General features: G+C 41.1%; 1 protein-coding gene across 2 annotated transcripts in view; it reads left to right on the top strand.

The window, feature by feature from the left end:
- FCHO2 (FCH and mu domain containing endocytic adaptor 2) overlaps positions 1 to 26,721 on the top strand; it is a 4,043,518-nt gene that overhangs the window by 3,476,313 nt on the left and 540,484 nt on the right. For both annotated transcript variants that reach the window (XM_044063938.1, XM_044063939.1), the window contains one exon: positions 7,606 to 7,805. In XM_044063938.1, the coding sequence (XP_043919873.1) occupies positions 7,606 to 7,805 (200 nt within the window). The remainder of the gene's footprint in view (positions 1 to 7,605; positions 7,806 to 26,721) is intronic.

Below are 26,721 nucleotides of genomic sequence, written 5' to 3' on the forward strand. Positions count from 1 at the left end.
TCTGCTTCCACTTTGTCCTTCTTGGAGCTGTCCCTCCCTATGGAGGCTTCATCCTTTGATAGCCCGATCCCAGTGCCTTGTGGCAATGTTGGATCTGGGGTGGTCTTCTCTCTCCTCCTTAAGGGCTCCGGCCTCAGAGGCTCACCCTGCATCCTCAGCATTCCAGGTGGCAGAGAGGACTTTCTCAACTCTGTGAGATATGATTCCTCATCTGCCAGGCCCTTCCCAATCCTTACTGGGTCGAAGTTTTGCTCCTCCCATTCTGATCCAAGGTCAACCCCTCTTTAAGAACCTCCAGCCAACCCCTCAACAGGGGGTTCCAATGTCTTCCAAGTCCTCCCCCAAGTATCCCGTGGAGGCGGTTCCCCAGAAGCGTCAGTGCAAGAGGAAGCACATTGACTACCCACTGGAATCTTTAATGAAGACATTGACTTTGATGAAGGGGAAGGGTCCCCTCGACCCCCATCCGGTGATATCTCCTTTGGAGTTTCCCAAACACCTTTCTCAGAGGAGTCAGAGTTCCTGGAGGCATTTGGGATGGGACCATCTACATCTTGGGTGCCCCCCCGGCAGACCAACTTATTGATCTTATAGCCCGCTGGGCTTGGAAGGAGCCCGACACTATAGAACCAATCCCCAAACATGCAGATAACTACCTCAGTCCCCCCAAGGATCCCCCTTCCTGGAGGAAAGGGATTCTGGTTGATGTCATTGTGGTGTCGGCAGCCACTAAAAAAGAGCTCGCCGAACAGAGTTCTTCTGTCCACCCCTGAGCAAGGAGTCCTGCGCCCTGGACAGACATGGGAAGTGAGTGTATTCCTCAGCTAGTTTTTCACTGAGAGCATTGAATTATCTGGCACATTTTTACTTGCCTCCAGAGAGTCCTGGCAAAAGAACTTTCCACATCTCTAAGGCAGTCACTGTTGGAGAAAACCTTCAAGAAGTTTTCCACACAGCTGAGCACTGTGGCTTCAGTTTCAAATTCCTTGATGAGGCTAATCTCCCGTGTAGTGGAGGGGACCTCTCGGGTGGCTGGTTCAGGCATAGCCCTCAGATAACATGGCTGGATGAGACTATGCGGGTTTGCGGACCCCTTCAAAGTGTAATTTATTAATCCACTTTTGATGGTTCCTGTTTGTTCAGATCATCAGTTAAAGAAACCCTTATTGGCAGCGAACAGGAGGGCAAGACTTTATCTGCCGTAGGGATCAAGTTTTCTTTCCCCCCAATGGACCTTTACCAATGGAGTGGGAAGAAGATGTGGTTCTGCAAATCCCAAGCAGTCTTCCTAGATTTGTAGGATGATTCCTCTTCCAGAGGCAGAGAGGGGGTTCAATGGTTGGCGCTGCCCTAGAGGCAGAGGGTGTCCACAGAGTCAGGGCTTCAGGGAACCCTTCTCTCCTGAAGCGCTGACCGACTGTCCTTCTCTGGAGGCAGTTGGGGGCAGACTTTCTTTACACCCAGCAGACTAGACAAACAAAACAAATGATGTTTGGGTGATAAACATTATATCCAGACACTACTATATTCCCTTTTACCCACCACCTCTTCTTTTGGAGAGTGTCTCCCCGATGTGCCACCCAGTCATAGGGAGAATGCCCTTCTGGTAGTACAAAACCTTCTAGACAAAAGAGTCATCCAGTGGGTCCCAAGCAAACAATGCAAATGCGGAACTTACTCGCACTTCTTCTTAGTACCAAAGAAGACCAGGGACCTCTGACCCTTTCTGGATCTCAGCAGTTTGAATCTGTTTGTCAAGAAGACAAAGTTCCGCACGGTTACAGTACAGTTCATTCTGCCACTCTTGCTCAAGGACAACTGAATTTGCTTAGTGGATCGCCAAGTCTTGTACCATCATATCAAAATAGACAGTCGCTCCAGAAGATTTCTATACATCCGGCTGGGAGCTGATCATTACCAGTTCAGAGCATTGTGCTTTGGCCTTATTGACCCCCCCCCCCCCGTGTCTACCAAGTGCATGGCAGTGGTCACAGCGTATCTCCATCTGCAAGGTTTCCAGGTGTTCCCCTACCTGGGTGATTGGGTCCTAACAGGACCTTCAAGGACCCTCAAGTCATCAACTACTTCGGGCAGTTCAAGTGACATTGCGCCTTTTTTTTCACTTGGGGATCACAGTCAACAGGGCCAAATCCATGATGGTCTTGGTTCAGGATATGAAATTCATCGGAACCTTGTTGATCATAATAACATAAGCTGCTACTCTTCCCTCACAATGGATATCATCGCTCAGGCAGCAGGTTCAGTTTTTACTAGACATGCCGTGTCCTTCAGCTCACTCAGTTCTCATAGCCTTGGGTTCCATATCAGCTGCCATCCTTCTGGTGCTGTTAGCCAGGTTCTTCATGCAAGTTCTTCAGTGGACCCTGGCTGTTCAGTGGTCCATTAAGTGTTACCCATTATCAATCCCGATCAGGCTTACCCCAATTTACAGACGTTATCTACAATGTTGGATGCTCATGGACGATCTTCACTTAGGCAGGCCCTGTGTCCTTCCCCCTTCGTCGGCCACAGTGACCATGGATGCCTCCCTCTTGGAGGGGTCGGATCCGAGGGGGTGCTGTCTGCTCTGAATGCTTCAGAACAGAGCATCCCACTCAGTATCTTGGCTCTTGGAGGCTCAGCTCCGACTGCCCTGTCGAGTCAGAGGGGGGACGGGCCCTGCCAGTGCGTCCCAAGAGGTTCGTTCCCCTTCTGCATTTGATGTGGTGGGGTGGGTTCTCTCAGTGTCGAGGCCTCTGACCATTTTGTCCTTGGACTCTGTCCAGACCCCCTTGACTCTGAGTGCAGTTCCGACCATCTTGCCGTCTCAGGGACAGTCCATGGTTGCTCTGCCCCAGGAAGTTCCGGTGGAACAACAAGATGTTTGTGAGTCCTCCTCGGAGAGTCCCCCCGAGGAGGTACCCCGCAAACGCAAGTGTAAGAGGAGGCACTTGGACTCCCCTCCAGAGTCCCTCACAAAAGACACAGACTTGGATGAAGGGGAAAATTTCCCAAGGTCACCCACCGAGGATGTCTCCTTTGGAGACATCATGGAGCTCCTTCGCCAGAGGAGGGGTGGTCAGCCCCCAAACCGACCTCAGACCACCAAGAAGAAGCTCGCTCAGGAGAGCTCCATGGTTCATCCCCCTGATTGAGAATCAAGAGCGATGGACTGTTTCTGGTAGCGAGTCTAAGCTTCAGTGACCTTCTCGGTGAGGGCGCTGAACTGTATGGCAGACGTCATTAGACTCCAGAGAGATCTAGTGAAGGAAATCATGGAGTCTACCTCAGATTCCATGTTGGCAGAAGACAAAAAGGCCTTCTCCGCCCGAATGGTCACTCTAAAAGCGGTTACCAACACATCCATGCGACTGCTCTATCAAGCTATGGAGGGAGCCGCAAGGGGGGCCAGAGCAGGCGTTGCTATCGGGCGTCACGCCTGGCTCCAGTTGTCAGTTTTTGGAGCCCTTCAACGCGTCTTTCACCAACTCCCCCTATGATGGTTCTTCCCTCTTTGGGAAGTCGGTGAAAGAGACTCTGGTCCAAAGCGAGACGGACAGTCAGACACTATCTGCTGTCGGGATCCACTTCTTCTGGAAGCCTCAGGCATTTTCCCAGGATGCTCAGGATTCTCCATCCCGCAGAGGGGGTCACAACAGATGCTGTCTGAGATGGAGGGGGTCCTAGGAATTTCGGGTCCCGAGAACCCTTCTCAGAGGGACCTGGGCAGCAGCCCTGAGGGGTTGCTCAACTGCTCGTCTCTGGAGGCAGTCGGGAGTTGCCTGTTACTACACCCCAAGGCATGGGAGTCCATTACAAAAGATCACTGGGTGTTGCAGATCATATCCAGAGGATGTTTCTTTCCATTCAAGGAACATCCCTGGCCGAACAAACTCCTCCCAGATGTCCCATCCGCGCAACGGGAGGAGGCAGCGCTAGAAATAGGAAAGCTGCTGAAGAAATGAGTCATCCAACCAGTCCCCCCAGACCAGTCCGGATCCGGCATTTACTCCAGATTCTTTTTAGTACCAAAGAAAGCAGGTGACCTCTTACCTATCTTGGATCTGTCCACATTGAACCTGTCAGTAACCAAGACAAAATTCCAGATGGTCACTCTTCAGTCTATCCTGCCCTTTCTGCAGGCTTCAGATTGGATGTGTTTGATCAATCTCCAGGGTGTGTACTACCACGTCAAAATGGACAGGTGCTCCGGAAGGTTTCTTCACTTCCAGCTGGGAGCCAATCACTATCAGTTTAGAGCCCTTCCCTTTGGTCTCACCACAGCCCCCAGGGTATTTACCAAGGTGATGGTTGTAGCAGCTCACCTGAGACTCCAGAGTATTCAGTTCTTCCCGTACCTGGATGATTGTCTCTTTGCTGCCCCTTCAGAGCATCTACTGTGCCAGGCCAGGGATTACTTCATTCATTTAGCGAGCAACCTGGGTATCACCATCAATCTGAAAAAATCTTCTTTAGAGCCGGCCCAGATTCTGGACTTTATTGGAGCATGTTTGGACACTCTTCAGATGAGGGTTTTTCTCACCCAAGACAGGATATACAGCTTAAGATTTCATGTCTTACATATTCTTCACTCTCAAGTCCCCACAGTTAAGGCAGTTCTCAGGGCAGTGGGGTCTATGGCGGTCATGATCAATCTCCTACCGTTGGCTCATCTTCATATGAGAGTTCTTCAATGGACACTCGCAGTTCAGTGGTCCCAGCTAGACCTTCCTCTCACCTTTCCAGTGAGAATTTCGAGGGTATGCAGGGAATCCCTTCAGTGGTGGATTCATTCTCTGGATATCCTCAAGGGAGGTTCCTTTCACCCTGCTTTTCCCAAAACCTCGGTGACCACAGATGCTCCCAGCTAGGGTGGGGGGGCACTGCTTGGGAAGGACAGTCAAAGGCACGTGGTCCCCCTCCGAGACTGAATTGCATATCAACGTCCTAGAGATGAGGGCGGTTCTTCTGGCATTGCAGGCACTTCATGCCCATCTTCCTCTAGGGATGATTGCCATTCAGACAACATGTCAGTAGTCTGATACATCAACAACAAGGGGGAACCAAATCTTATCCCCTCTGTCGAGAAGCCATGAGAGTGTGGGAATGGGTGATCTCCATCACCCATTTTCTAGTAGCAACACACATTCCAAGGCGGTCCAACATTCTAGCGGACAGGCTCAGCAGATCGATCCTGATGCCTTACGAGTGGTCTCTGAATCCTTCAGTAGCGGAACAGATCTTTCTAAAATGGGGTCAGCCTTGCTGCAGTCTCTTCGCATCTCTTAGCAGTGCAAAGTGCAGTGAATTTTTCTGTCTAAAACCCCAGAAAGGGAAGTCCCCAGAGATGCACTGGTTCATGCTTGGCCTCCTGGTCTCCTCTATGCTTATCCTCCTTTTCCGCTTATGTACAAGTTTCTTCAGAAAGCTCGAAGGCTGGGGAGCACTGTGATCCTCATAGCCCCATTCTGGCCTCGCCAGGTTTGGTTCCCCTCTCTGTGGTTCATAGGTTCATAGGTTCATAGGTTCATACACTTATCTTCTCACCTAGTTGTTCCTCCATGGATGTTTGATCCAGTTCTGGATCTTCTTTCCCATCCCTCAGGGATCCCTCACCCAGATCTGGACAGTCTGAAGCTCACAGCTTGGCTGCTCCGGTTCCCATGATTATCAGGACTCCCAGATTGTCATCCCCTGTAAAGTCCATTTTGGTTGCGGCTCACAAATCCTCCACCAGAAAGGTGATCATAGTAAATGGAGATGTTTTTCCATATGGGTCACTCAGTGGGCTTTGGACCCTTTCAAGGCACCTCTTTCAACGGTCTTAGACTTTTTGGAAAGCATCTTCCATCAGGGTGCTAGTTCTTGTACAGTTAAGGTACAACTGGCAGTTGTATCTAATTTCCATGTGGGGGTAAATATGTCTTCCCTGCCTTCTTCCAAACTTTGTAAGACCTTCTTTAAGGGTGCTTTTCTACTTAGACCTCTGGGCTTTGGTTTCTGCACCCTTTGAACCTGCAACATTGGTGGATTTGCAGTTTCTGACATGGAAAACTGCTTTTTTGGTGGCCATTGCCTCAGCCAGAAGAGTGTCAGAACTTCAGGCTCTTTCTATTAAGGTGCCTTACATGATCTTCCACAAGGATAGAATGTCATTGTGTACTAATCCATCTTTTCTTCCTAAAGGTGACCTCGGAAGCCAATATTAACCAGACAATAAATTTACCAGTTTTTTTCCCCAACTTCCAGAATAAAGGAGAATACAAGTTGCATCTGCTTGATGTTCATAGACAACTGAGATTTTATTTACATAGGACGAAACCCTTTCGTAAGTCTGACCAACTGTTCGTGTCTTATGCTAAACCCTTTTTAGGCAAACCAGTTTCCAAGATAACAATTGCTTGATGGTTTTCTTTGTGCATTTCTCGTGCCTACACAGTGAAAGGGAGGTCCCTTCCAGGACAAGTGAAGGCTCATTCCACCCAATCTATGGCTACGTCAGCTGCCTTCTGGTCTAGGGTGTATCTGGATGATATCTGCTCGGCAGCTACTTGGTCCTCATCTCATACCTTCATTTTTCATTACAAGCTGGATGTTGTGTCTCAGAACAAAGCATCCTTTGGCTCTGAGGTTCTTCAGAATATCCTTCCATGAGGGCCACCCAGGAAACTGTGGTAGCTGGGGACTCTGTCCCACAGGTTGAAGACCAAATGAAGTAAACTATTTCAGATAAAGAAGTTATGTACTCACCATAACGTTCCATCTGAGTAGTTGTACTTCATGTGTCTTCAACCCCCCCTTCCCCCTGACTTTATCATGGATGCAGTCTGTATTTAGCTTGCATAAAGTGTGTGGCCCTTGACTCTGTCCAGGCCTGGGAGTGTCATGGAGACTGTTGTTATGATAAGGTGATATTGGGTCGGGTATATGATACCTCTTAGGCAACAAACTCGATCTGAAAGGAGAAGGGCGATAGGGGGGTATTACGGGTAAGGGGTGGAGTGTGGAGCTCGGCTCCATAGTTGGAAAATGCAGCCGTGTCGGATCCAATGTGGATCAGAGACCCCACAGGTTGAAGATAAATGAAGTACAACTACTCAGATGGAACTGGAACGTTGTGGTGAGTACATAACTTCTTTTTTTCGTGTCTTGTGATTCTTTTTGTTCTTTTAGATATTTAGTTGAGAATATTTATGATGCACATTATAATACACATTAGCACTATGTTTTGCTTATTCTTTTGCCTGCTTTTTTTCTTAAGCATTCTGGAAAAATTGCTTTTATATGTTTGATCATTTTACACACAGGGAACCTATGCAGATAATGGATAAACGTGCGGTGCCATCAGATTTTGTATCCCAGATACAGAGTTGTTTTTTCTTAAGTATTTAAATCTTTCTCAACTCATAAAACTTTCATGAGAAATATATAGTCGTACTACTCTATTTTGCTTTTCATGTGCAGAGTATTGTATATATGATGTCACATACACGACACTGTATCAGATAGTATCATTAAAAGGAATGATATTGTTAGTGAAGTAAATTTGATGTACATCATAAAATATTTTTAGTTGTTTTGCATTTCTTCTTTTTTATGATGCAGGTATCTTCATATGGCATTCAGTCAACGCCTTTGAACTTGGCAACGTACTGGAAATGCACTTCCACTACTACAGATGTCAGAGTAGATTATAAATACAACCCAGAGTCTATGGTAACTCCTAGTGCACTGTCTAATATACAGGTCTTGGTACCAGTCGATGGAGGTGTCACTAACATGCAGTCTCTTCCTCCTGCTGTTTGGTAATTGTTCACTATTTTTTCTGTCTTCTTAAATTTGTTGATATTTTGCAAGAGGTGTGAATATGACAAACATGTTTCTTTGTAATTTAAAGGACAAATGGTATGCATTAACCAAAATAAAATAGAATTTGCCTCATTAAAAAGTCTGCTTTGTAGTTGGCTCCATGGTACAGAAGGATAAAGCCCTGATTGCAACCCATATGACCCAGGGTCAAATAATGACCCAAATGCTGGAGGAAATGAGTGGCCTGTATTGGTTCGCTCATCCTAGGGATTGGGCCAAACTGCAGTAGTGTTGGCATATCCTGAAAAAAGAGATGCATTGCATGCAGTGTGGGGTTTGGGTAAACTTTTTCAGGGGGCATGGGAATCAATGAATACATTCCAACAAAAGGTATTTCAAGCCTTTGCATCTGTGAGCATACATATTAACAACTCTGTGTAGGCTAAAGGCTCTGAATTCCCTAAATGTTTGCCTGGATGATAGTTGCAAGGTGACTGTCTCCCATTGTAGTAACTCAGAACAGTCATGGTGTAGAATAGCCAGTTGGCAAGCACATGGACCACAAAAAAGGATTTAAAAAATGCTGCACCTTCAGCATGCAACTATATTGAAATTAAGTGCTTCCACTTATCAAAGGTGTTTGTAAGTTATCTTCTTGGTTATGCATCTGTCATGTTTCTCAAACTTTGTATATTTCAGAATACTTTTTATCATTCCTTAGTCCGTAAAATTCCTCTATCATTCTGTTTACTCATTGGCGTAATTAAGCTACCACTGCCTTCTTCAACACTTCCACACTGTCCATTGAAGAGCTGGTGGTTGTATTTGCTGCTGAAAACAGTGCATCAGATATGATAACATGTCAGGTCACTGCTGCAAAGCCTGCTTGAATTAATACCTTAATAGTTGGTATTAATTCTGGAATTTTCTTACATAGGTTCATAGGTAGGTACTAGGCTATTGGCCCAAGGGCCTAAGTAAGCCTAGCCAACAAGGTTCCCTGGCTTACGCCACCCAAGAAAGTTATTTTCTTGTACGCCTGTTGAGCAGAGCCACAGAAGTGATCCCCGGGGTGTATTTCCTATTTCCCATCCACTTGTCAAGATTTTTCTTGGAGTGTTAATGAAGAACTTTGCTTGACGTAGATGGATAGCTTGTTCCAGAGTATGGGAAGTCTCTGGGACAGGAATCTATCCCTTCAGCATGTCCTGTTTATTGTGGTGACAAGGTTTAGGTCCCTAGAGCGTGTAGCTCGGAGGGATTGGGATTTCTTTAGGTGTAGCATGTCCAACAGCTCTGGGTTTGACATAGCTTTATATGTTAGGCAGAGATCACCTCTTAGTAGGCGATATGCTACAGAGTAAAGCTGGAGTTTTTTGAGACGGTCAGTGTAGGGCATCTGTTTGAGGCCAGTAATCCTCTGTGAGGTACATCTGTGGCCTTTCCAGCTGCTGCAGATGTCTTGTGAGGTACATTCCAAAAGGGGCGTTGTACTCTATAATGGGTCTAATGAGTGTCTAGTAGAGGGGAACAATAACCTCTTTTTTTCTGGATGAGAACCCTTTTGTGATGAGGTGTGCCACATAGAAGGATTTCCTGACTACTATGGCGATGTGATTATCAAAGGAGAGACTACTATCCAACTGGGTACCAAGGTCTCTTATCACACATTTGGCGTTAAGTAGACTGCCGCCTATATAGTAGTTCGTGGGTACAGAGTTTTTACCAAAGGGGATGACAATGCACTTTTTGGCATTGAGCTTGAGGCCATGCCTCTGACACCAGGCTTCAGTCTTGGTTGTAGAGAGCTTTACCTCCATTTTGGCTAGATAAGTGCATCTCTCACAGGTAGTAGTGCTGGGTGGTAGGAGGAGAGGGTTGTCGGTGTACATGAGGCAATTGCTACATTGCCCCAAGATGCCCAGATTCATCAGATAGACAGGAGAGAACATTGGGAGCTGACCCTTGGACATGCCTGAATAAAAACCTATTTTCATCTAGACAAGTGAGGAAAGTGAGTACAAGAGCTGTTTTTCTCTAAGCAAGTGAGGAAGGTAAGTACAAAAACTGATGTTCTTCGTGTTTCACTGTTGCACTCATTACATTTGGGTAATCTGCTGGCAGGTTGCCCTCAGTCGGCCTGAATTCCAAAGTCTTGGGTCCTGCATCGGTTGCTGTCTCATCTTCCATGACGTCAGGTCGTCAGGGGTATAAAACATGCAGCCAACGCCATTTTCTTTAGTCTTTCTTGCCGCGCGGTGCCTAAAGCAGAAGCATTTCGCAAGTGCCGGTCGGCTGACTACTGAAATATTCGCGTTTGAGTTTCAGAACCAAAGTCTTCACTAAAGCTAAGTACCCCGTTGGGGAAACTTTTTTCTTGCTCCATACCGATGTTAGAAAAAGTTAATAATTGTATTACTTGTGGAAGCAAATACCTCATAAGAATTTCCATTTATACTGTATTCCTTGCCTAGGCCCTGATCACAATGTGCCTGGCTGTCGGTTTTGTGCTAGATTTAACCAACACACTATTAAGCGTCGGTACATTTTTGCCTCAAAGTATTTTGGAAACAGATTTAACTACACAGAAATGTCGTTGGATAGCAATCCGGCTACCGGAGTACATAAAAAAACATAAAGAAAAGGACAGAGAAAGGCAGTCGAGATCCAAAACCGACAACGAAGCTTCTCCTAAGCCAGTCGCTGGTTTGCCGGTACTCAGTGCGGCGCTTTCGCAGCCCCTGATACCCATTACCTTTGAGTCGCAGGCCTCTACCGACACCCATGTGGAATCCGGCATGCCGCAAGATACTCAAGGTATTGGACCGACGGATGTATCTCCCTCGGATGGGTCTGGAGCGGCTGAGCAGGCACCGGCTTCTGAGGGTGTATTCAGACCTCAGCATTTGTACATCAAACCGACAACAGCTGCAAAACCAAAGACAAAAGCAACTTCTAAAACTAAAAAAAACAATGCATGAGCCACATGCACAGGCCTCTATGTCTAAAAAACAGATGATCAAAATGGCTGAAGACCTTATTACCTTGGTCAGGGGTACCCATCTCCCTCCAGATAAGAGGCCTAGGCAAGACACTGATTATGAATCTTCAGGTTTCTATTTCTTCTGATTCCTCTTCTGATCAGGAATTTATCTATACCTCCCTATGAGGATTCTGATGCAGGGGAGTCTATAACATCTGCTATTCATTTGGAGAAACCTTGCATACTTTGAGGGAGCATTTTCACTGGGAGAGTCAAGACTTCTCAGAATCAAAAAAGAGGCTCAGGGTTTTCCTTCTCCCTCAGCACAGGCCTTTAGCCATTCCTCCTGTTTTAGACATTGTGGATGATGTGTTTTCTGAGTCAAGCTTGACCCCTGACTCCTTACCTCCGGCTCCCAATAAGCCTGACAGATATTACAAGGTATACAAGCAAAAAGCCGCAAAACAGATGAACCAGAATGGCTTCAGTGGTGAAAAATCGATCCACTAGACGTATAATTTGTAACAAAGCAATTTATTAGCAACACACAGAGGAAAAAAATGAAATAAATGAATAATATTAAACCAACTGAGTCACCCAGAAGAAAAAAATGTTGTTGTAACACTGAAAGAGTCGTTTATTGTGCTTTCTGTTGCAAATGCACCTGTTTTTATATTGGAAAAACGGAAAGAAAGTTAAAGGCACGTATTTAAGAGCACTTGTGGGACATTAAATTAAAAAAGGATATAAACGCCTTGGCAAGGCATTGTAATGAATGGCCAGGTCATGGGTTTAAATTTACTATCATAGAAGCTATGGAAGTGAACCCAAGGGGTGAACCATGGCCATTACATCTGGAAATGAATGAAGCTTTATGGCAATTAAGAACAAATACTACTTAATGGCCAGGCCTGAATGATTCTATTACAATTACTTGTTTTTTGAAGTTAAAGAGCCTAGATAGGCAAATTTGTTATACATTGTATTTTAACATAGGTAGTTATCCAACAATTTTTAAGTCTTTAACATAATATTCCAAACCAGTGGTCTGAGTGCCCAAGATAAAAACTGGTAAACCTGAAGTAAGGCACACATGGAGCTCAGCAAAACGGGCAACTGCTTTAATGAACAAGCACAAAAACAATCCACAGCAAGCTAAATCACAGCAGCACAGCACAGCAAATGAAATTGCCAAGCACAAGCAACAGCACAATAATGCTGTAAAGTTAATCCACATACGTTTTCGTCACAATAACTTCATCAGATACTTAACTTCGCTTCCTTTGATGAATTAATAAACTAATCTAATTCAAATGAACCAATGAGTGAATAAATTCAATTACACATGCAAAATGCATTAAACCACATGAACCTTAAAGGTGAATGAATCTAAAAGTTAAAATCAAAAAGCAATGGAAGTATTGTAACTTCAACTGGTGTTGTACATCAAAATAATACAGGTACTGTTCAGTTTAAAGATATTCTTGATTTTAAACTTGATTTTAAACAGATGCCTATACCTCAACACAATAATTATAGTGGTAGCTACACCACTTTAATTTCGGATTTGGATAATATGCTTTTTAAGTTTAAAGCATTGGAAATGGACAACATGTATCTTAAACATTGTTTGCAATTGAACATTATTCCTAAAGGTCTTCGGGTGTGTAAATACCCCAACAATGTTGTGTTGGGGTTGTTGAACAAAGCTGCACTTTGGATTACTTCCTTTTTCCCAAATATGGGCATTGTTTCCTGAATAGATTTAATGAGGCGCAATGCCGATACTTAGGCAACTTTTTGCACTTTAACATTTAATGTTATTGAATTTAAAAGCTCCAATGATGTTCACTTATTGAAATATTAAATAGTTTCACTGGGCTGCTTTTAAAATAATGTATTAGGCAGTTGAATGCTTCATTATTTTATATTTTATTGTTAATGAGTTTTTGAATATGTTCACTAATTATAATTAGATTGATTAATTAATTGGATAATTGTGGTAATGCTTCTTTATAAAAGACAATGGAAGCTTTTATGAGATTGTAACCTGATGAATTTTAATGCGTGAAAGCTTTGTTCCTGTTTTATCTTCTACATTAAATGCTACTTGGATTATATCGTGGTGGTTTCAAGCAATTTCTTCAATACTGCTTCTCTTACCTTGATGCAAGAAACCTTTGGGTGATCGGCTATTGTTTTCTGCAGTTATTATCCTTGTTTTTTCATCACGATGGAAGCACAGAACATTGAATTAGACTATAACCCAGTGAGTAACAAAACTGGAATTGCCTTTTTATCAACGTGAAAAGCTACTCATGGACTTGAATGGTGAAGTATGCAAAAGTCCATCTACTAATAATGATAATATGCATGAATTCTTTGGGAGTATGAGAACTTTAGAAAACGATCTGTACCGCCTGCATAGGCTAGTGTGGCAAAGAAGGCACCTGCAAGCATGCCTGCACTTTAAAGACAGTGGCAGAAGTTAAATATTGACTTTGGCTACAAGTATATCCAGCTACTATTAGATTACTTCACACCGCTGGAAGCAGAGTTATTGAGTAAGGTAGAGGTACCACCACATATGAGTCTGAATTCTGTAAAGCTAAGATACAAGCTATGAACAGACAACTGTCTCTATATAGTAACAAGTTGGAGCAGATAAAAATAAAGAAATTAAAACGTGACTGTGAGGATTTTTGTCTCGGCCGGATTTTTGTATGGCCGAGAACCCATTCACAATCTACCCACATATCTAACAACCAAAGGGATGTTTCATCTGGTTTTATTAATGAAGCCCCCACAGTTGCACACAATAGCATGCCTAACACAGGATCGCATGTGGAGAATGTGTTAAGTGAAGCATCTATGATGTCAGATACTCCGGGCTCTTCACTGCCTTGTAATCAGCAAGGTTTGGCTCAGCAGATTAATCTGGGTACGAAACCCAAAGTAACAGCCTCAATTAACAAACCCTTCCTTACAAAGAGGCAGTGCAGCTCCGATCCACAGCGGGGAGAGAGGCAAAAAAACTGTCAGGGGTGCAGGAGCAGAGAGAAGGAGAAAAGATTTGAACTGAACTGTCTAGTCACGAGAGAGACGACGAAAGAAAGAAATGAAGAATGGAAATGTAAATTGCTTATTTTTTAATTTATCATCTAAGACTTTTTCGATGAATGCCATGAATGTCCTGAACAAGGGCTTATCATTTATTCCCTCTCAGTACAGTAATATAAACTATCCTCAAGTTATTGTTCAGAGACAATCTGTCCTGTCCCATGGACAAGATTTTTATCTTTATTATGACAGCCCAGTGAAAAAGAATGTTTTTATGAACCTTAATATGGAAGAAATGTTGGAGCTAAAAATGATGTGCAATGATTGTCAGCTTGTATTTAAGCCAGCTGACAAGGGAGGGGGGATTGTAGCCATGGATGCAACTTTTTATAATGACTTAATGCTTAATATGTTAAATAACGATACTGCATATAAAAGGATTGATAAATCACAAATAGCATCATTAACGCGATATGTCCATGACACACTTTATGACATGCTTATGACTAGGTCTATTGACAAATCCCTGTATGATTTTTTGTTGGTAGAGCTTCCTCTTATTCCCATTATCAAGGGTCTCCCGAAGCTACATAAGAAGGTATATCCACCACCTTTATGGCCCATTGTGTCAGGTGACCATTGGGTCACCTACAATGCATCACTCTATGTGCAGACTAAATTAGGAGCTCTTGTAAAGCAGGTACCTACCATCCTTCTTGACTCATATAAACTCCTGGATGATCTGAAATTGAATACGATAATCAATAAAATAACAGATAGAACTATATTAGTGACCCTAGACATTGAAAGTCTATTTACTAAGATCCCCAATGAATATGGTTTAGATGCAATAAGAAGTCACATGACACATCTTCATATTCCCAATGGTGACATTATGAATCTATGCTGCCTTCTGGACTTAGTTTTGAATGAATTTATATTCAATGATCTGAGATTTGCTAATGTCATTACTACTATACAGCTTGTACGCATATTACATACTATTATATGGAATGGTGATGTAGATGGTCTTATTTCCTTTATTAACTATATGAATAGTGTCACTTCGTTCTTTAAATTTAGTTATGATTTTTCTTATCATCATGTGAACTTTTTAGATATCACCATCAAGAAGGATAATTTTTGTAAGTTAATGACGACACTTTACAGGAAACCTTGCTGGAGGAATGTGATCCTTCACTATGATAGTCTACATAAAGAATCAGATGAGCAGGATTGATAAAATTTGTAGTGATAGATCTGATACATCTAGCCTAATGGAAATTCAGATGAATCTTTTCATGGAAAGGGGCTATCCTATTAAATTGATTGATGAAATAATAGACCCCTTACCTAACAGCACCAGATCCCAGGCTAAAAAGTCTGCTAACCACTATAGCCTCAACAAGAAGATGGCTAATACTCCGTCTTATGATATAAAGTTCACTAATGATGTGCAGCATCTAACTAATATAATAAGAGGCAATTGGAAGATTTTACTCTCAGATAGGTCTGTCTCAGAAGTTGTGAGTGAAAAACCGATTTTTAGATACATGAATTGTATGAATTTAAAGAGACTTTTATGTAAGGAGAAATTAACCAATACATCTATTGATATTAGATCCTTGATGAAAACAGGTACTTTTCCATGTACAAAATGTCCTTATTGTGACTATATTTGTAAAAGTTGTGGTTTTACACCTCCAGGTATGGTAAGGAACATATTACCAACACATTATGCGAATTGCAACACGAAAAATGTAGTTTACCTTGCCACCTGTACTTTATGTGATGGTTATTATGTCGGTCTGACATCACGGAGACTAAGAGATCGAATATATGACCATGTTTATAACATCAGAAAAAATAACCTCAACAATGCCTTAGCACCCACCCTCAGCACAGTTTTGTATTCCAGGTGCTGAGGGTGACCATTTGAACACTTTGGAGAGCTTTGAGCTAAGGTGGATACTGAGACTTAAGGCCCATTTACCCCCAGGCCTGAACTCTGTGGTCAATCTTCGACCAGCCCTGATAGGTCCTAGTTAACTAGAAAGGTCTTAGTCAATTTGATGTATCTTATCTTATTTTTGTATTGTTTTCTGTTTTTGTGAACAGCTAGAAACTACAACTTTGCTGGCATGTTTTTGACTTTTGCATGTTCCATCTGCTGCTATACCTTTACATGCCTTCTTCTATTTATGAATGGTTGCGTCTAGCTATTAGTTGTATTTTTAGTTATTTCAAGGTTTAGTGTTTTTGCGTCATTTTATATATGTAAATGATGATTATGTGTATTAAGTCTTTATATTTAATGACTGGACAAACCTACTGGGACCCAATAGAGTGTTTTGAATTCTTGAAATGAGGTTTGAATGTTTTGTAAATAAAATTTTTTGTAATAACTTACATCAAACTTGGAATTGATGCCATTTCAAAATCTAGTTTCCTATGATATTTGTATCGTTTCCCAGTACAACATCCATTTTGGAGTGGCTTTTGTATCTTAGCCTATGACCCTAGTATATGACTAATGTTTGGGAATACATAATGCTCTTTTGTGTTTGACAGTGATATATGTGACTTAGACACTTTTGTGAACATAGATTTTGTTATTTATGGTGATCTCACCTTTTTCTTGTCATAGAACAAACCTTTGTAAATAACATAATGTTTTCCTTGTCTTTGGACATATGATCTACCATGGCGTAAACATCAGCTATCTTTTGACTGCAAGATTGTTATATTGAAAAACCCTGCTTGCGAAAAGTCTCTTAGATAGCATATTGGGATGAATTGAACTCTTTTTGTATATTACTAAGGATGTATCTAAATGTTAATGGATAAACTGTTTTTGGAAATAGGTATTTATATTGAATATCCACTTTATATTACTGGCTTCAGTTGATTACCGTTAATATACTTTGAGTGTTATTATGTTTTGGCCATCATAAATTGTCATATGATGGTTTATTTTCATTGAAAATGAATGAAACATTGTGTCATGGAGAACATCTTAGGAAAGCATCAAGATTGTTGAACAAAGCTTTTCCCAAATATGGGCATTGTTTCCTGAATAGATTTAATGAGGCTAATGCCGATACTTAGGCAACTTTTTACACTTTAACATTTAATGTTATTGAATTTAAAAGCTCCAATGATGTTCACTTATTGAAATATCAAATAGTTTCACTTTTTAAATAATGTATTAGGTAGTTGAATACATCATTGTTTTATATTTTATTGCTAATGAGTTTTTGAATATGTTCACTAATTATAATTAGATTGATTAATTAATTGGATAATTGTGGTAATGCTTCTTTATAAAAGACAATGGAAGCTTTTGTGAGATTGTAACCTGATGAAGCGCAATTTGCTGCTTGAAAAAGCTGTTCCTGTTTTATCTTCTACATTAAATGCTACTTGGATTATATCGTGGTGGTTTCAAGCAATTTCTTCAATAATGTTGTGGAAAAGTCGGACTTTCATAAGGACCTTATTTGTGCATTTGATAAATGTGGGTTTGAAATTATGAAGGCTATAATTAGAAACAATGAGTTGGAAATGGATAAAATGTTTTCTCAGATTTAAATTATTAATAATAAGATTGTCACTGATTTAATATTTGGCATTGAGTGTGAAAGAGTTAAATTTCATGAAATGTTGAAAGATGTAGAAGTAAAATGTACTAGGATTTATGAAAGCAAATTTAGAAAGATGGAAAGGGACGTAAAGGAGTACAAAAATAATACATAATACCCTAAACCAAAGAATACATGGGGTAATTTTCACAACAAACCACATGAGTATAGAGGTGAAAGAGACATGGGGTATGACAATTTACCATCTGAAACTCAGTTTAATAGTTATGACATACATGGCCCCAAGGAGATAGAGAGACTCAAGAACAAGGAGCCAGTAGACTACAGGTACGGTTATCAGAACCAGAGGGGTCGAAAGGTACCATGGAGGTAATTCCTTCAGATGAAATAGTGATTAATAAATGCATGTTTAGTTACAATGGTTTTCACATTTTTAATTATACCCTTACTCCCATTACTAAGGGTCATTTCAACTTATTTACTAAAGGTTTTACTTTTATTCCTAACGTTAAGGCCAGTATAGCAAAGTTATTAGTGGATTTTAAACTTTTTATTAGGTAGAAAAATTTAGAGGTATTTTTTAATGGTAATATAAGAAAAAATACCACTGTTTTAGCAAAGAAGAGTAGGTTCAATCCATCCCTTCACCCCCAGCTTAGGAATTTTGAGGTTTTGGTTGAAAAGGAGCTAAGAGATAAACTTAAGTACAACAAGGTTAGTCCAAACCTTTCTGCGGAAGAAATGCATACACTCAGTTTATGTAGAGAGAATAAAAATCTTAGAATCATGAAGCCTGATAAGGGAGGTGGGGTGGTTTTTATGGATCATATTAATTATGAGGCAAAAATGTTTGATTTGTTAAATGACCAATATACCTATGAGAGAGTGTCTATGAATGAAATTCATATTGCTTATAAAAAACTTTCCCTCTGTTTGAATGATTTAGTTTTAGAGGGGCTTATTGATCTGGAAACATATAATTATTTACGTGTTGAACAACCCAAAGTGCCTTGTATTTTTGGGATACCAAAGGTCCACAAAAATCCTGATGACCCTCCTCTCAGACCTATTGTATCTGCGGAGGGTTCTATTACTGCTCCACTGGCAAAATATATAGATGTACATCTCAAGAACGTGGTGATGGAACATCCTAATGTGTTAAAGGATTCTTGGGATTTTTTAAGGCATATTAATAATTGATAAAAATCCGGTTGATACCTCTAGTTTTATCACTTTGGATGTTGTGGACCTTTTTACATGTATTCCTCACGAGATAGGTTTAGTTTGGTTTGAAGAGTTTTTGGGAAGCAAGAATAATATTTCTTTTAAAGTATTTCGTACATGCCTTGTTTTAATGGAATTGATTTTAAACAATAATTTTATATTCTTCCAAGGGAAATATTTTAGACAATCTAAAGGCGTAGCTATGGGTGCCCATTGTGCACCTACATATGCCAACATCATTTTATTGTATTGTGAAGAAAAATTTGTTCACAATTCTAATTTTAAACAATACTGGAACTACTATGGGCACTTCCTGGATGATGATTGTCTTTTTTGGAACAATACCCTGGAAAAATTCATGGAATTTTTTGATTATATTTCAAATACAACTAATTTTTTAAAATTCACCTATAAAGTAGATGAAGTTGAATTGTGTTTTTTAGATGTAAATATACAGAGAATGGGGGAAGGTTTTAAATCAAAAATATTTAGAAAAGATACGTTTTCTAATGCTTACTTGCATTATACAAGCTCTCACCCACATTTTCAAAAAAGAGCAATAGTTAAAGGTCAGTTGGTGAGAGCCAGTAGGATGACGTCAGACGATCTGGATTTTAATACTGAATGTGAATTTATTAAGAGTATGTTTGGAGCAAGGGGGTACCCAATAGATCTCCTAATGTCAGTTATTGTAGAGGTTAAGGAAGGAAGAACAGGAAGATTTGCTCCAATTTTGGGTGTACCCCTACCTACATTGGAAGTACAAAATATTGAGGAAAACACTGCTATTGCCACAACTTTAGAAAAAGGTTTTCATTCTGCCATGTTTACCACTTTTGACGGGGAGAGTAATCTGGTGAGAAGTATTCTTAGTTGTTGTTTGTCTTTCGGCTTTTCCCGGTTAGAGGTCGCCACAGAGGAACTCCTGTCCACCAATGATTGGCAGTTGGTTTTTATGGTGTTGAGTTGCCAGTCCGATGTCCAACCTTCAGCGAAGGCACGCCCATTCAGTGCATGTCTTTTGAATGCCCACTTGACCGCGGGGAGGACATGCAGACTCCACACAGAAGGCACTCCCAACCCAAGCCGAGAATTGAACTAGAGAACCTCTTGCTGTGAGGCAACAATGCTACCGCTGCATCACCGCGGACGTACTCTTAGTAAAGAATGGAAAAAATTTGCTAGTTTGTCTGATTTAAATCATATCTTTGAAAATCCATTTAAATGTGTATATAGGAAGGGACATAACCTCAAGAATATATTGGAAGGGACAATCTTCCTTAACCCCACTAATAACAATAACAAAAAAGGGATATGAAAATGCGGGCGTTGCCCATATTGCATTAACATCAAGGAAGGTGATTCTATTATTTTGAAAAAGAGGAACAAGTATATTACTACTCAAGGTTTTGCCAACTGTAATACCACAGGAGTGATTTATATTGCTACATGTGAAATCTGTGACTCTCTTTACGTTGGTAAGACCGAGAGGAAATTGAGGCAGAGCATTTACGAGCATTTATATGAGATAAGGAAAAGAAAAGATAATGCTCTGTTTAAACATCAAAACAATTGTGGTAAAGCTAAATTTCAGTTTTTTGTCAAAAAAGTAGTCCCACAAGACCCCAGGGGAGGGCCTTGGGAGACTCGGTTGGAATATAGGGAGCTATATTGGCAAATTATTCTTGATGCAAGTTCTGCCCCTGGTTTAAATGAAATGTTATCCTTGAAACCTGTGCTGAAATTGAGATCAGCTAAATTATAGTATGTTATTATTATAATATTTATATTTATATATTATATATGCAAGCATTTTATGGTTTATTTTAATAATAATATATGTATTTATCTTTTAACAAGATGAACATGCATTTAATTTAATTTCCACAAGATGGTGCTATTTCATTGTATTTTGGATTCAATTTAGCTTCTGTTTTTGAAAAAAACATTTTTAGATGCATTTCAGGTTTATGCAGGTAATACTTATATTTAAGAAAGCAATTTTAACTAAGGTTTATGTTTGAAGCATTTTTATATAACAAAATATATATACATATTTATTTATTATGTATACTTTTGATTTTAACTTTTAGATTCATTCACTTTAAGGTTCATGTGTTTTAATGCATTTTCCATGTGTAATTGAATTTATAAACTCATTGGTTCATTTGAATTAGATTAGTTTATTTATTCATCAAAGGAAGAGAGGTTAGGTATCTGATGAAGTTATTGTGACGAAAATGTATGTGGATTAACTTTACAGCATTATTGTGCTGTTGCTTGTGCTTTGCAATTTCGTTTGCTGTGCTGTGCTGCTGTGATTTAGCTTGCTGTGGATTGTTTTTGTGCTTGTTCATTAAAGCAGTTGTCCGTTTTGCTGAGCTCCGTGTGTGTCTTACTTTAACATAATATGCTTATGCATCTATTCATTTATTAATTTATTATAAATACATTTATCATTTGTTTATTAAACCTAAAAAAAAAATTATGATACCAACATATTTGCTCAGTGTTGGCAATGAACTTTTATTACTTTCATTAATTATGTGCATTCTGACCCTCTAAAATGAATTTTATTGTGTATACAAGTTATATGCACACATATTTTAGCTTTTACTCATACAGACATTATTCATGTATATATTTATAAATTTTCGTGAATATGTATATGCACTTGTAAAACCTAACACTAGTATATTAGTTATATACTTTTTAATATATATTTTTACTTTCTAATTTTATGACAACTAATTGTAATGCACAAATGGTATACACACACATGTTTTTTTTACTATTTGTGTTGGTTTGACTCATGGTAAAACTGCATATTTTATTGCACATTTCATTGTGTTATACCTTTAACTATCGCACCCTACACCAAAGGATTCAATTAGTGAAAACAGAAAAGGATTGGTGCTTTTGATTTAAAACTTAATTAATGATGGTATAAAAGTTTTTCGGTTGTTGGGAATGTTCTGTTCTTGAAAAAGTCTCCTACACAGGAGACTAAAGCGCTTGGATTTGACTTAGTTGGTTTAATATTATTCATTTGTTTCATTTTTTTTCCTCTGTGTGCTGCTAATAAATTGCTTTGTTACATATTATACGTCTAGTAGATCGATTTTTCACCACTGAAGCCATTCTGGTTCATCAGATATTACAGGGTCCCTGACTCTCATACATTTTTATTTAGAAACCCTGCTGCTGATCCTGAAACTATTTCACAGGGTCCAAAGGGAGTTAAGGCCTCAATAGCAAAAAATCCTACCCCCTCTGACAGAGATTCAAGGGCACTGGACAGATGGGGAAAAAAGGTTTATACATCTGCAACCTTGGCAATCAGGGCCTTAAACTGTCAATTTCATATGCTTAAGTACCAACAGCATGTTATGGGATTGCTGAAACAGAAAATGATGATGATTTATGAATGTGCAGAAAATAAAGAATTGCAGGAATTATTGCATGCAGCTGAACAGGTTGGAAAGCATACTTTGCAATGTGGTTTTGACTCCTTAGAGGCCTCCTGCAGGGCCGTAGTTACTGGATCTGTGATTAGGAGGCATGTCTGGCTAAAGGAACAAAATCTGCCTGATCACGTTAAAGCTAAATTGCTAGATGCACCTTTAGAGCATGGTTCTCTGTTTGGTATTAAGGCAGAAGAGGTTTTAAAGAAAATGGAAGACAAAGCTAAGTCTATGCAAACTGTTAAAGACTTCTTACAAGTGCAGCCACCAAGATTCAGTAGACACTGGCCTACAAAAAAATTGGTCCTTTCCTGTGTCAGACAGAGCTCAAAGGGGCAAATCCAGATGCCCTAAGGGTTCCAGATACCAGGTGCAAAATTCATACAGGTCATAGGTTCATAGGTTCATACTAGGCTATCTGCCCTAGGGAATTTATAAGCCTAGCCAGAGTGTGTTTGGCTTTCGCCACCCATTTTAAATTAATTTTGCTATGCCCTTTTTCGAGGTTAGTATACTGTGCCTCTGTCTAACAGTGACACAGAAGTGATACCCGGGGTAAACCTACGATCTCCCATCCACTCATCAAGATTCCTCTTGAAGAGAGTCAATGAGGGACTCTGCCTAACCTGGACTGGGATTTTATTCCAGAGTGAAGGTAGTCTCTGGGTTATGAATCTGTCCCTCCAGCATGTCCTATTTATTTCAGTGCTGAGGTTAAAGTCTCTCGAGCGCGTAGCTCGATGGGATTTGGATTTTCTGAGGTGCAGCATGTCCATTAATTCCGGGTTGGACATGGCTTTATACGTCAGGCACAGATCGCCTCTGAGCAGGCGATATGCCACTGAGTAGAGCTGGAGTTTCTTTAACCGGGCAGCATATGGCATCTGTTTGAGCCCTTTGATCCTCTTGGTGAGGTACTTTTGGGGTCTTTCCAGTTGCTGCAGGTGTCTGGTAAGGTACATCCCAAAAGGGGCATTGTACTCAATTATGGGCCTGGTGAGGGATGAGTAGAGAGGCACGATGACCTCCCCTGATCTAGATGTGAATCCCTTCATGATTAGGTGGGCTATATAAAATGTTTTTCTAACCTCTTTGTCCACGTGGTTGTCAAATGAGAGATTGCTATCAACTTGGGTCCCCAGGTCCCTAATTACTTCTTCTGTACTTAATGGATTACCACCTATGTGGTAATTTGTGGGCACTTTGTTTTTGCCAAAGGGGATGACTATACACTTTTTGGCGTTTAGCTTGAGGCCATGGCTCTGGCACCAGTTGTCTGTTTCTATGAGGCCCTTTTGGAGGATGCTTGTGTCGGCTGGAGAGTCGATTATGGCACCCAGTTTGCAGTCATCTGCGAACTTGGTCAGCCACAGTCCTTCCGTGTTGGCCTGTATCTCCGAGAAATATATACCGAACAAGAGATGTCCCAGGACTGATCCTTGTGGGACACCACTTGTAACTGGTTTGGAGTCTGACATGGCTCCAGCAATTCTAACCATGTCGGTTCTGTCCTTGAGCCAGTTTGCAACCCATCTAGTGATATAGGGGTTTATATTTAAGCTGGTGAGCTTATCTATAATGCCCGAGTGGGGTATTGTATCTAAGGCTTTTGCGAGGTCCAGGTAGGCTGTGTGGACCACCTTCCCCTCGTCAATGGCCTTGGTGACTGTTTCAAAGAAAGGTCAAAGCAATGGGGTGCTTCTACCTCCAAATCTGGAGGAGATAAAGTGCAAACCTACAGAAAACAATCCCAATGACTTTCCTCTGCCTACATCAAGCACTTATCTTTTGGCAGCACCCATAGGGGAAAAATTAGCACTTTTTGCTCAAAATTGACCGTTAATAACCCAGGACAAGTGGGTATTGAAAATAGTATCACATGGATACAGATTCCATTTCCACACTCTGCCAATGGCAAATGGTTGGCCAGATCTGCCAAAAAATCAATGGGCAGAGGCACAGAAACAGGTTACGTCCCTCATGGATATGGGGGCCATTCAGCCAGTACCAGAACAGGAAAAAGGACAAGGTTTTTACTCAAGACTGTTCTTGGTACCCAGAAAAGACAAGGCCTGGCAGCCAATACTGGATTTATCGATTTTGAACACATACCTGGGCATTCCAAAATTCAAAATGCTGACTTTGCAGCAGCTTCTGCCCATGCTGGGCAAGAATGCTTGGCTGGTGACATTAGACCTAAAAGAGACATACCTGCATGTCCCAATAAGACAATCGTGCAAAAGATACCTCAGATTCAAGGCTGGCTTAATGCATTACCAATTCTCTGCACTGCCCTTTGGCTTATCTACTGCGTCCAGAGTCTTTACAAAGTGCCTGGCACCAGTAATTGCATTTTGCAGACAAAGAAGTATACAGATATATCCTTACTTGGACAATTGTCTCATTCAAGCAGAGAACAAGGACATTCTTCTTCGACATCTGGCGTTTGTGAAAAGGCTTCTAGCATGCCTAGGGTACACAATAAACGAAAAGAAATCACAACTGGTACCCTCTCAAAAGATAACATTCCTAGGTGCAAGCTTGAATACAACTGCCCAGATGGCTTACCTCACGCCAGACAAGCAAAGGCAACTGACTACTTACTTCAAACTGATGGCAATAAAAACCCAGTTGTCTGCAAGACAGATTCTGCAGGCTCTGGGCTTCATGGCATCCTGCATCCTACTGATTCCATATGCAAGACTGCATATGAGAAAACTTCAATGGTACCTAAAAAGTTTATGGAGTCAACATTCTCACAGTCCGGAAGCAATGATTCCTCTCATTCCCTGCCTACAACAGGAGTTTCTATGGTGGGCAAAGGCATGTCACCAAAACATGGGACAGGCCTTCACTCTACCCCCTGCCAGCCAAACCATGACAACAGATGCATCATATTATGTCTGGGGGCCCCACATGGCAGGAAGATGCATTCAGGGCATATGGACCCCAAAACAAATGCATCTACATATCAACCAGAAAGAGATGCTAGCTATTCAAAATGTATGCTCCCAAAACAAATGCATCTACATATCAACCAGAAAGAGATGCTAGCTATTCAAAATGCCCTAACAGCCTTCAAGGACTTACTTCATCCAGGATAACTAATGATAAAGACGGACAACACCACGGTCATGTGGTATATAAACAAGCAAGGGGGCACACACTCGTACCCCCTTTGCAGATTAGCCATGGCACTGTGGGACACAGCTTTGACCTACCAAATACATCTTCAAGCTCAATTCCTGCCAGGAAAGCAAAATATTCTGGCAGACGATTTAAGCAGAAACCTTATGGATCCTCACGAGTGGAAATTAAATCCACAAGTCTTCAGCATGATAGAGAAATGGGGGGGCCCAGACATTGATCTATTTGCCTCTCCTCAAAATTATCAATTGTAAAGATTGTGCACAAAGACTTATCACAGACAAGCATGGAAAGTGGACGCACTATCCTTCAGTTGGAAAAACCTATCAGTTTACGTCTTTCCTCCACTGCCTCTTCTCTCAAAGGTCCTCCTAAAAGTCAGACAAGAGAAACCAAAGATGATACTAATTGCCCCGGACTGGCCCCGCCAATACTGGTACCCAATCCTAAGGAACTTGTCTCAATACCCAGCTTGGACATTACCTCAAAGACCTCAACTACTGTCCCAGCAAAACAATCAGATCCTGCACAATCGGCTACAGACACTGAACCTGGCAGCATAGCTGATCATGTAGTTATACAAACAACACCTCTCAGTAAAGCTGTGATGGATGTCATTTTGGAAGCCAGAAGGCCTAGTACTAGAAAATCTTATGCTGACAAATGGAAGAGATTCTGTGCTTGGAATCAAGCACAAGGAACTGATACAGCAGAACCAAATATTCCTCAGATATTACAATACTTAACTGAGATGCTTGACCAAGGCCTATCTTTCTCATCAAGTAAAATCCATGCCTCTGCCATTTCGGCTCATTAGAATACAGAGCCACCAGTCTTTTCTCATCCTTTATTAAAGCAGTATCTTAGAGGAGCCAAAAAGTTAAGGCCTCCTAGAAGATCACCATTACCTGCATGGGACCTCAATTATGTGTTGGAAAAGCTCACCCTGCCTCCATTTGAACCAGCTGCTACAGCAGATATAAAGTTCTTATCATGGAAAACAGCTCTGCTACTAGCAATTACTTCAGCAAGAAGAGTTTCAGAGTTACAGACCCTCATGGCTGTAGAGCCTTTTTATCATATTTTACCCAGACAGGGTGTCTCTGAGGACAAATCCTGCATTTATGCCTAAGGTGGTTTCCAGTGTGGCTCTTAACCAAACAATTCATCTGCCAACCTCTTATCCAAATCCGCAGAACAAGGGGGAGAGAATTCTGCTTTACTTGGGACATACACAGACAGCTAAGATTCTACTTGAGCAGGACTAAAGCTCTAAGAAAAACTGAACAATTGCTAGTGTCATATGCTCCAGGATCAGAAAGAAAGGCCATTTCAAATTAGACAGTTTCAAAGTGGATACGCCACTGCATCTGTTTCTGCTACTTACACCATGGTAAACCTGTGCCCAAGGGCATTAGGTCTCATTCCACCA

This window comes from Protopterus annectens, chromosome 2.part2 (genome assembly GCF_019279795.1).
Source record: "Protopterus annectens isolate FY-2018-M chromosome 2.part2, PAN1.0, whole genome shotgun sequence".
NCBI lineage: Eukaryota > Metazoa > Chordata > Ceratodontiformes > Protopteridae > Protopterus > Protopterus annectens.